Source organism: Danio rerio, chromosome 25, assembly GCF_049306965.1.
Source record: "Danio rerio strain Tuebingen ecotype United States chromosome 25, GRCz12tu, whole genome shotgun sequence".
Taxonomy (NCBI): domain Eukaryota; kingdom Metazoa; phylum Chordata; class Actinopteri; order Cypriniformes; family Danionidae; genus Danio; species Danio rerio.
The window spans coordinates 12,449,760-12,462,500 of NC_133200.1; the positions used below are offsets into that span (position 1 = coordinate 12,449,760).

The 12,741-nt window shown below is 34.8% G+C and overlaps 1 protein-coding gene across 34 annotated transcripts in view; it reads left to right on the forward strand.

The window, feature by feature from the left end:
• The window catches only part of agbl1 (AGBL carboxypeptidase 1), a 395,646-nt gene that overhangs the window by 318,012 nt on the left and 64,893 nt on the right, over positions 1–12,741 (forward strand). For all 34 annotated transcript variants that reach the window (XR_012400282.1, XR_012400287.1, XR_012400283.1 and 31 more), the window contains 2 exons: positions 6,466–6,595; positions 10,407–10,538. Coding sequence is in view for 27 of the 34 variants with exons in the window: in XM_073942875.1 (XP_073798976.1) it covers positions 6,466–6,595; positions 10,407–10,538 (262 nt within the window). In the remaining 7 variants the exon portion in view is untranslated. The remainder of the gene's footprint in view (positions 1–6,465; positions 6,596–10,406; positions 10,539–12,741) is intronic.

Here is a 12,741-nt window from a genome sequence, read left to right on the forward strand (position 1 = left end):
GCTAACCACTGGGCCACCGTGCCACCCATCTAGGAAAGGAGGAGGAGTAGGGGTGGAGGGGTTCCTCAAAATGAAGATGGCTGTTATATGGAACTTAGGGTATTTATATTGGCTTATATTGTGGGACTGGTGAATCATAAATGGAATAATGCCGGACCGGCTGCAAGCAATCATAAGCATGTGATCCTCTCGAAATTCATTTATAAATAAACTTGGATTTTGAATTTTTGGAGATCTGGTGAAGGCTTATGATAATTACATGTTTTATGTTTGTGAGGTGGGTAGAGTCAAATGGCCAATAAATATGATACAATAGTGATTGAATGTTTGGTTTTTGTAGTGGGTGGAGTGGAATGGTCATTAGATATATTGTTTTTAAGAGGGATTCTGTTTTGAATTGGGTGTAATCACAATTATTGTTGGGTGTTTAGTTTTTGAGGTTGGAGTGAGCCAAACGCATTGTGCTTTGAATATAGTTAATAGTACTAATGGCGTTCTTTTTTTTTTTGTTCTTTTTTTTATTTTTGGAGTTGGGTGGAACCCAATGGAAAGTGGGAATTAATATTTTAGGTGGGCGGATTAAAATGACGACTAAGCATTTTGTTTGAAAGGTGGGTGGAGTCATATGGCTAAATAGCCTGCTTTTGTAAAGTCGTGTGTAGTTAAAATGACTAATGCTGGGCTTGACATTAACACCCGCCAAATGCGGGTAGATTTTAGCGGTGGCAGGTAAGACAGACACTCCCACTAGCCATTTTGGCTGCTTGAAAATAATTTTATTTGATAGAAATTCTTAAAAGCAGTGTTCGACAATAAGGATGGTCCAATATGCATGCAAAGGCGATCTTACAACTGAGAAGCAACACGACTGACAAAAGTAATTGAATTCACACGAGCAATAGAAAGCAGGTGAATACCGAATGAGAGGATAATCACTTGCGTTAACAGCTAAGGAGATGCGCGACTGTTTAAAACACATGTGCGCTCCTGTTTCCTTGCGTGAAGCAACTGTGTCTATAAACACAACTGATTTGATCAGTTCTCTTTCAAATAGGCTAGACAAAAAGTGGTGAGCATGCACCCCCAGTCTTGCTGCTTTCAAGAGTTCCAGATTTGTCTTTTTGTAAGCAGCACCGGTTGCGTTCGCTTTACCTATTCTTTGAACAGATTACTTATGGGTCTAACGTTAACCATGAGTGTGTGATCATCCTTTCATTATAACCCTGTATGCTTTTTACCTGCTTTCTTTTGCATTAATATGGTTCAATTATCTTTTTTTTTTTTTTTTTTTTTTACAATAAAATTGCTTTGATAAGAGATTAACTTCCCATTTATGTGTTGTTAACTGGTGATCTGGGACCTTTAGCCAGGACAGATTATGTGCATATGTTTTGTTAAATAAAAAGTATACTATACAGCTATATTTTGCTTGTTTGGAGACATTTAAACTTTGTTTTCTAAGAAATAATTATTCATTTATGTTTGGTGTGGTCAGAAATAAATTTAGTAAATCCTTCATTGTGAGCTCTGAAAATTATGTGAAATAAAAACTAATTGTAACACTGTGAAACCATGACCCATTTGCTCATGGTTATTGAGCAAGCTCATACACGCATACACAAAAAGTTAAATGAATGAGGCATGTGGAGATAACGCAAAATCTAAATCAAGTAATTTTAGCATGTCAAAGACATGTTTATGTGTATAAAATATATTTTACCAACAATAAAAATGTGGCGAGTGAAAATAGCGAGTGGCTGGTAATGTTAGAAAACTACTAGCCAGAGTGGCTGCTGATGAAAAAAGGTAATGTCAAGCCCTGCTAATGCATATTTATTTTCTGAGGCTGAGTAAAGTGAAATGTCAAAAAAACTAACAGAGTGTGGATGCAGATAGGATGCAATCTTAGACCGGTGCAATATCGGCCGTGCAAGCACATTCATACCGATGCAATCTCGGTCACTCATGCACATTTGTATGCACATGTATTCACATGTAAAACACATGTTTTCTCATCCATGTTCACTTTACAGTGGGCCGAAGACTGAAATACGCCAAAATACGGTTTAAAAATGAAAGGTACAATAGACAAAAAAACTACTTATGTATTTATGCACATAATAATATCATGCGGTGGACTGTAAACTCCTAGATTTAAAAGATTCAGGCCGCAGCCAGGATTTTACAAAAAATTATAGCTGATAGGCATTTCTAATACTGTCTTATTACTTCATTACTTCACACATCTATGTAAAATGTATATAAATTGGCAAAATACATTTATTGCATAATTAAAATACATAATTAATGTGATAAAATGATACAACTTATCTTCTACACACATTTCTCCCACATAAAAAAGTATTAAGACCCTAAAGACATAAAACATTAAGACCCTTCTGAAAAAGAAAGGTGTTTGAGAGATGGGTGGAGTCAACTGTCATTGGATATTCTGTTTGGATGAGGGTGGAGTCAATATTTCATTAGGTTTATAATGTTTTTGAAGAGTAGTCAGTTGGTTATTAAACATTGTGTTTGCAAGATGTTTGAGTTAAATGACAAACGATTGTTTTTTTGTTTGTTTTGAAGTGTGTGAAGTCAAATGTTCATGCGTTAATTGGTATTTAATTTCAAGTGTTAGTTCTCTTAAATAATTAACTTGAATTATATTTGCTCTTTGAGACCAGGGTAGCTTTGAGCTGCTGCAGAATATGTCGTACACTGCAGTGCACTGGGTGAAATATTGAGAAGTAGACATTTTAAAAGCAGGGCGCGTCAGAGAGGCTGTCAGTTTTTTGGGGGGAACCATAAAAGGCGACAAAATACTGTTCCACCTCTCAGTTGTCATCAGCTGAGAGGGAGCAGAGAAGTGTTCATAAATTATTCCTGTCAAGAACAAAATGGAGCCCCCCCAAAAAAGAGGAAAAAACACGAAGACAGTGATGTTGTTCGGAGAAAAAGCCTCAGTTGAGTTCATCAAATATTTACGATATAAATATCAAGCAATGAATACATAATGACACAATGAGCTGAAAACCCAAGTCAGAAATCGCCTAGTGTAAACATGGCTCAAACAGACAGACGGGTAGATGCTGATCTAACTCTCAGCTCTTCTCAGCTGACATCCAATGTTTCAGTCTATTCCTTTCTCTCCCCAACGTAGGTCGACTTAAACTTTAGACGGCTGTAGGGAGGAACAATTTTCTTGCAGTTTCCGCTTTGCTGCCCCCCTAGGGTACATTGGAAACTGTCCGGAACAACTGTTTTGTCACAAAATACAGTAATTTCCTTGTCTCCAGACAATATGGCATTTTTGTTTACCATGACAGTCTCTGAAGATTGTGGCTCTTTCCTCAAAGTTCTGAGAGGCTTTAGAAAAGTGGGTTTATTTATAGTCATGCAGTTCTCTTTCTGGTTTCTGTTAATTTTTAATGCACATAAAGGCATCTGACTTCAGTTGGTGATATCTTCAGAAATAGTCTAGTTGAACAAACTGTTCAGGAGTGAAAAACACTGATCTCCCTTCTCCTACAGCCTTTATTGCATGTCTAATCAGCAACTTTATTTGATGTATTTTAACATTTTTAATGTGGTTAAAGTCAAAGTTGGATATTGTGGAATTTTGTGTTAGTTAGATTATTAAAGTCACTGAGATGGCCAGGATAGATTCTGTTTTCAAGATGGATGTAGTCAAATGTGCATTAAATATTTTGTTTCTGAGATAAGTGGAGTCAGTCATCCCAAAATCCAAAATTTGCTCATTTAAACCACAAAAGGGCATCCGGTGAACATATTACAGACAACAGATACTTGGTATGACGTCTTTACCAATATTTGTAATCAAACATAGAAATCTAGATAGCACAAACAAAAGAAACATAAAGGAAAAAAAATGATAACAAACAGACTCAGATTGGCTAATCGGGAGAACCGGGAGAATTCCCGGTGGGCTGGTCCGTTTTTTGGCTGCGAGGGCTGGTGTCCCTAGCTGCTCGCACTCTCAGTAGTTGCACTTTTTTCATTTATTTGTTTATTTGACCATAACCTCACTCTTTTTATTCATTATTTTGCCGCAGCTCTGCTCTTTTTATTTATTTTCTCACAGCCCTGTGAGCACCCTATTCCACCCCAAACAGCAGTACCTTAGTGAATATTAATTAATATTAATGAATACACCTGCTCAATGAAAATCAGATGATTCACTACATTAATAAATCTGACATAACTTGATCAGAAATCAGAAGTGCCATTGTGGTCTATTCAGCTTTTTTTTAGCTTTATTTGTATAGCGCTTTTACAATGTAGATTGAGGTGGGCCGGTCTAGTGGGTAGCACGTTACTTTAACACGCCGCCGATCTGAGTTCAAACCACCCCAGAATATATTTTTTTCATTTTCAGTGTTAAGACATAAAAAATACTATTTGGGTTACTTATGTAGGGGTACATATTTTTTTTTTGTGTGTTTGACGACTGTTACAAAAGACTGGATATCTATAAAGAATTAATGTTCTCATAATTATGAAAAGCATTTAAAGTTCTAAAGCAGCTGTGTCCTTGAAAATGACATGTTAGTGTCATTTGAAACCGAATTGGAAATAATGTTATTTTACCATAATCAGTCATCGGCTGAGGTGGGCCGGTCTAAGGCTTCAAACTCCAGAGCTAAAAAGGAGGCCCACTCCGGCCCTCATAACAAACATAATATACAGTTGAAGTCAGAATTATTAACCCCACTGAATTATTCGCCCCCCTGTTTATTTTTCCCCCAATTTCTGTTTAAGAAGAGAAGATTTTTTCAACACATTTCTAATCATAATAGTTTTAATAACTTATCTCTAATAACTGATTTATTTTATCTTTGCCATGATGACAGTACATAATATTTGACTAGATATGTTTAAGACACTTTTATACAGCTTAAAGTGACATTTAAAGGCTTACATAGGTTAATTAGGATAACTAGGCAGGATAGGGCAATTAGGTTTATTATGTAGACTATCGAAAAAATATATAGCTTAAAGAGGTTAATAATTTTGTCCTTTAAATATATATATATATATATATATTTTTTTTTTTTTAATTCATAACTGCTTTTATTCTAGCCGAAATGAAACAAATTAGACTTTCTCCAGAAGAAAAAAATATTATCGGACATACTGTGCAGAAAATTCTGACTTCAACTGTACGTACCTCTGGCTACATAATTTGCGCTCTCCAGAAATGTAGACAGGGGTTCGTATCCACAATAAGCCCGTGTTGGTATATAAATGCTGTGACAAGTCTTTTCGAAGTTAGTCTTAAAGGTGGTTTAAAAAAGCTCACTCACCCATGTGGAGCACACTCAGATTGCCCAATGTTTTCCAAGAAGTATGCGGTGCTTATAAAATGGTGTATGGTGCATATGGAAAGGAGGCCAAGCAAACAATTTTGTGTTTAATAGACGTCTAATAGACATCTAAACATAGACAGCTTTGTCAGTGAAAATCTAATAGACATCTAAGAATAGCCCAAAACTAGACTAGTCATCAAACAGACCGATTAGACAGACTATATGTGTAGTCATTCATTTCTATTTGATGACTAGTCTAGTTTTAGCCTATTCTAAGACATCTATTAGATTTTTACTGACAGCTCAAATTTAGCCTTGTTTTAGCCAAGACGACTATGTTTAGACATCTATTAGACATTTTAACAAAAAAAAATGCTTGCTGCAGGGAGTATGTGCTACTGGTGGTTTGTCAAGCCTACTCACTTGTCTGGGGCACGTTAGAGACTTTGTAATTTAGAAGAGGTGACTTTAATCTTTTGTTTTCGTGCACCCGTTATCAGTGTCTGACCAGCCACACCATTTGATGAAAATCCACAATATTTTGTTCCATTTATTTCGAGCTGGCAACTGTTTTTTGAAAACATAAACGTTTCTGCTCATTCCAGATCAAGAGAACCACCCCTCAAAAAAATCATCACACGAGGCACCTGTGATCAGAAAGCAACAGTTGTGCTCAGCTGTTTCAAACACGGACTGTCAATTTGCTAATGCTTGAACATTGTGTCTCATAATTGGCTTTCAGGAACTGAATGTGGGGGAGTCTGCAATTGGCAAGCTGCCTCCAAATGCCAGTAGGATTTTTGTCAGGAGATAAAGCTCAGCGGCTGCTCGCTCCCTAATCAACAGACTAGTTTTGTGCTGTGCTAGATAGCTCTGTTCACCCGTGACCTTTTGGTAACCTGCAAGAAGGTGCTGATATGGAGTTTTAATGTCCACACAGGTCTACAGACATACTGACAAAGACTTATCTTCAAACAGACAGTTATACTGAATTGATATTAGATTGCAAACTCAGATGCTATTTGATGTTACTTTGATTCCCGGGAATGCTTAAAGAGCTCATAAAAATCCAAATTGGACTTTGAGTTGATTTAAAGTTGACTTCGTAATCTCTCTTCTTTTCATTTTATTCCAGTAATCGCTGTTCCCTCACCGCTGAGGATCTCAACAGACAGTGGCTGAAGCCGGACCCTAATTTAAGCCCCACAATTTACCACACCAAAGGTTTCCTCTATTACCTCAACAGCATAGGCAGGACTCCACTGGTAAGTTTCCATTAAATTCTGCTGCAGTGTTACTGACCTATTGAATCCTAAAGTTCCACGAAGGGGCCCGCCGGAAATTGCTCCATGATCTCGGAGCTTTCCGCTTCTAAATGCAGGTCAGGGATGACCAAATCCATAAATGTGTGTTGAGGGCCACCGATCTGGGTATTAGACAGAAGACAGGGGCTTCTCTTTGCACTTCAATGTTTGGTCCAAAAAAACAACAGCAATTTGAAATTCCTATGATGAACTAAACAAGAACAATGAAACATATTAGATTGTTTTTATTAATTGCATAAACATTGTAAAAATGATGTATATGGATTTCATTTATGTATAAGAAATCCAAATATAGTAGTTTTGAATTGATGAAGTTAAGAAAGTTATGTAATAATACAATAGAAAATCAAGAGTGGTTTTATGAGCAAATCAGGCGATTTAAATTGATTAGTTAAGTTAATTATTCAACAAACCACTCATAATGAGTGCCTTGTTTATTTTGTGAATGAATCAGAAGTTTTGAATGAATCGATTAAAAACTAAAAAATTATACAGTAATATTTAATACATTTTTTTATTCAAATGTCAAAACCAACTATGGTGGTTTTGAATCAGTCAAGTTAAATGAATGATTAAAACACTGATCAAGAGTCATTTGTTTAATTTATGAACAAATCAGATGTTTTTAATTGATTAGTTGAGTTAATTATTCAACAAAACCCTCATAATAAGTCACTTGTTTCATTTCTGAATGAATCCGAGTTTTTGAATGAATTGATTGGAAAAATATTCAATTATACCTTAATATTGAGTATTTTTTCATAAACAAATCTAAGGTTTTAAATGAATTAGCCAAGTTAAATAATAAGTAATACACTCATACGCCTCCTTCTCACGGGACTTCAGCGTCAACGCTTGACAGAGGTCCTGTCTGAAGTTGGGGCTGACGCCATCGTCATAGCAGCGTTAGCCAATGAAATTAGTCAGCAATAGGCCACAGTCTGAGCTGGTGTATTTGCATACAGCAATCTGATTGGCTGACGCTTTCGTCGCCGCTTGAAAAGTTGATCAAGTCCCAACTTTTGCAGCGAGCAACGCCATAGAAGCGGTGCCGACGGATCCACAGTGTAGTTCGGCAACGCCTTACGTCACCCATTCAAAGTGAATGGGAAGCGTTGACGCTGATGCCCCATGTGAATGGGGCGATACAGACAGTTGCCTGTTTAATTTATGAGTAAATCTGAAGTTTTGAATGAATCAGTTTCAGTTTATTTTTTCACTTGTGAAGAGTCACAATTTTATTTTCAAATGAATGAGGTGAATAAATCGCTTGAGTGAATTATTCAAAGATAGACTCATAAAGAGCCGCTAGTTTATTTTCTGAATGAATCAGAAGTTTTGAATGAATCCATTGAAAAATTATTCAATTATACACTAATATTTATAACTTTTTAATTCAAATGTCAAAATCAAGTATAGTGGTTTTGAATGTCAAGTTAATTATTTAATAATATGCTGGTCAAGAGTCAGTTGTTTCATTTATGAACAATCAGATGTTTAAACGAATCGAATGAATGAAATTAATAAACGAATGAATTGATTTAAGAATTATTCAATTATACAATAATATTGAATAACTTTTTTTATTTAAGTTTTAAAACTAAATATAGTGGTTTTGAATGAATTAAGTTAAGTAAATTACTTAATATTACACTAATCAACAGTCACTTGTTTAATTTATCAGATGTTTTAAAGGAATCGAATGACTGAAATGAATAAGCGAATGAATCAATTAAAAATTATTCAATTATACAGTAGTATTGAATCACTTTTATATTCAAATGTCAAAACCAATTATAGTGGTTTTGAACTAATCAAGTTAAGTAAATTATTTAATAATACACTGATCAAGAGTCATTTTTTCATTTATGTACAAATCAGAAGATTTAAATTGATTAGATGAGTTAAATATTCAACAAACCACTCATAACAAGTCACGTGTTTCATTTCGGAATGAATCTGAGTTTTTGAATGAACTAATTGATAATAATAATAATAATAATAATTCCTTACATTTATATAGCGCTTTTCTGGGCACTCAAAGCGCTTTACACACAATGGGGGGAATCTCCTCATCCACCACCAGTGTGCAGCATCCACCTGAATGACGCGACGGCAGCCATTTTGCGCCAGACTGCACACCACACACCAGCTGATTGGTGGAGAGGAGACAGCGATGAAGCCAATTGGAATATGGTGATGGTTAGGAGGCCATGATGGACAAAGGCCAGTGGGCAGATTTGGCCTGGATGCCGGGGTTAAACCCCTACTCTTTTCGAAGGACATCCTGGGATTTTTAACGACCACAGAGAGTCGGAACCTCGGTTTAACGTCTCATCCGAAAGACGGATTTAAGAAGAATTGAGCCTTAATATTGAATCACTTTTTTTGTAAACAAATCTGAAAGTTTGAATGAATAGGCTGAGTTAAATAATCAGTGTTACAGTCATAAAGACAGTTACCTGTTTAACTTATGAATGAATCTGAAGTTTTGCATAAATCAGTTTGAGTTCATTTATTTATTCACATGTGAAGAGTCACTTATTTTATTTCCGGATGAATCAGGTGTTTTGAATGAATCGCTTGAGTAAATTATTCAAAAATAGACTCATAAAGAGCCGCTTGTTTCTTTTCTGAACGAATCAAAGGTTTTGAACTAATCCTTGAACACATTATTTAATGTCTCACTGCCAAAGATTATCACTTATTTTCCCAAATAGTAGCAAAACAATGTCCTACAGAAAAAAAAAACTAAAAAAAAAAAAACGAAGTTTTAGATGACCTCTAGTGTATGTCTCCTATCAGAATTAAAAGCTTTTTTTTATTTTTAGTCGGGTCTATTTATAAAGTGTTTTCTAGTGCCTTTGAGCTTCTCTTGTTGTTCTGAAAGGATTAAAGAACAAATTCTATCTTTTGCCTCCATCCCTCTCCACCTCCTGTCCTTCTTTAAAAGACACAACTCCAGAAAATGGAGTAATGGACGCATTGCCCTATCTATGCAAGTCATTTGGGAAAACACAATGCAAAGGAAGTAGGTTCTCCAGCACTTTCGAGAGAATACACCATTAAAAATGAGACAACCATTTTAAGGCGCCAAAACTTGACTGATGCTGGAATGTGGAACTGGTAGTACTTCTTGCACATGTAATTAAAGAAATTAGTTTTATTCACAAATTACCATTGGTGGCTCTATAATTGAGTGGTGGTGACCTGTTATGAGGAGCCGAGGAATATTAGCGCTAGCATGAATACTTTGACACAATTAGCCAGATTTACGCATCAATTACTCCGTCATTCAGTAATTATTATGCTTTATACCTGGTCAAAGGAACGCTGCTGTTTCCCCAAAACCTACAATGGACTCATGCAATTAGCGAACAAGGATGGAGCGCTCTTTTTGAGCCTTTACAAAAAGCTGACATGCATCGCTATGCACGGTCTCCAATTAGCCGCCACACTGTCAAGAGACAAAATTTGAATTAGTTAATGCGGAATGCATTGTCTAACATTTTCCCTCCCTTTGTTGTACACAAGAGCGTCATGTTACAAGATTAATTATGTTTGGTTTGGCCTAAAGTTAACGGCTGTGGTGCTTCTGTGTCACGAAAGCTAAAAAAGATGACTTTGTTTCTGCTCAACATGTGACCTTCTTGCCCTTGTCTGTTATTCAAGTAGAAATACAACACAGTCTTGCAGTTTTGCTATACATATATATCTTTTGAAAAAAACCTGTTGTTATCACATTGCACAGGTGTTTTGCGATTACCATGGTCACTCCAGGAAGAAGAATGTGTTTCTGTATGGCTGCAGTATGAAGGAAACGCTCTGGCAGTCTGGATCTCCTATTAACACAGCCTCGCTGAAAGAAGACCCGGGATACAGGGTATGCTTAATGACTGTTATTAAAATACAAAAATAAATGTATTATGAGCAAAAGCTTCTTTGTAACTTAAATTAAGTGTTAATGAAGTAAAAATAAAGAATTGAGGCAATAAAGTGCTGAAAGTTGCATGCAAATGTGAGTTTTTCCCCTGTGAATGTTGGTTTGTAATTGTTATAGCATTGCTATTGGCTCCACCCATTAAAAATCTCAGTGGACCAAAGTTCTACTCCATATTGGATGATTTTATATACAATATGCTCTGATTGGCTGGGATTGTATCATTAACTATACATTAAAAATTTTTTTAAATTTATTTATTTATATCCATAATATATATATATATATATATATATATATATATATATATATATATATATATATATATATATATATATATATATATATATATATATATATATATATACATATATATATATATATATATATATATATATATATATATATATATATATATATATATATGTGTGTGTGTGTTATTTATACATTTTGTGTTATTATTTAGTTATTATTATTATTATTATTATTGTTGCTAATAATAATGATAATAATAATAATAATAATAATAATAATAATAATAATAATAAGGAAAAAAGTGATGTAGCCTAGTTTTTATGACCAAAGCGAGGCATATTGATTCACAAAGTGTTCATTCGGTTGTCAGACCAATGTTAAAGCAAAACACATTAGGCAAGTATATTTATAAAGCATATTTTAAACTAAATGGTCATATAAACAGGAATAAAACAAACAAGTATAAGAAAATAAAAACAACAAAGAATACATTTATTAAAAACAGATTCAAATGTGTTAAAACGACAATTTACAAGCATTTAAAAACAGAGCATTTAAAAACGAATGTCTGCAGCTGCATTGCCTTGGATTTAAACCTATTGTCACTGCATTCTAGTAAGGAATTCTCACTTTACTAAATCACTTGAGATTGAAACTTCATAACCAGGGGTATAATTCCTCAATTTGTGTGGAAAAACTGTTTCTTTGCTGAAGCTGTTCCAGAGCAATACATAAAAATGACTACTGTGTGTCACTGCGGTTTTGAAACATTTTGAAGCTTTGACACATTTTTTTTGACTCTTTCAGTGTTTAATAAAGCCTTGCTTTCCCCACCACTAATGATAGCAATTTTTATACTATTAGTGATGTGATCGCCTACAGTGTTTTCTCCACCGATGATTATTTCCGGTATTTTAAATGAGCTAAGAAAGCTCCCAAAATGCTTTGCCCCCATCAACTCCTGCAACAGAAGACTCAGCAAAGTGAATGTGGATGTGAAAGTGAGGTGTATATTTAGTCCATGTAATCAGTGAGATGAGCTACAACTGTGTCTGTGTGAATGTCCAGATTATTGTCAGCTGTGGCAGAGGTTGATGAGTGCAAAGAGTTCTGGGAGTTGAAGTTCGGTATGAATACCAGAAGTAATCTCCAGCGGAGAAAACACTGGTGGTGATCAAAAAAATTACTTTTCTTTTGTTATTAAGGTGGTATTTACTTAATTATAAATACATCAGGAACAGAAGTATTGTGAAATAGAGTACTTTTAAAAGGTCAAAAAGTAAAATAAAACACTTCGTCAAAGAGTAAATTCATAATATATATTAAGTGAATTAACTTCTCATTACTAGGTAAATGTGAGGGAAAAGGTTTGAATGTTACCATGATTAACAATGTGACATTTAATGCACTTAACCATTTACATATTTTTTAACAATTAAAAATAAAATCAATTTACACATGAACCACAATGAAAAATGATGTACAAACTTTGTTAATATATCATTTAATGTCATTTAGAAGAACATTTTATTTTGTTTCTTTTTTTTAAGTGCTCAAATATTTTATGAGAAACCTTTGAAATGAACTTGATCCTTCAGTGTCACATCTCAGTTTTATGAAAGTGGATGAAAAATGCAACCTTGTAACAATAAAATCACTGTTTCTTCTGTAATTTATGTTTGCTCCTACAGGAAGAGCCAACAATGCATGATATATTTCACCATTATATATCCAGCTATACAGCCCGAATGAACTGATCTATTGTTTTCTGAATGTCACGGTTGTTTCCATTCTGCATAAAACTTTAGTCTGCGTGCCAGTGTTTGAAGTTCAACACCTAAGGAAGTTTCTCGGCAACATACAGCCAGTGACGAATTGAGTTAAAAGATAG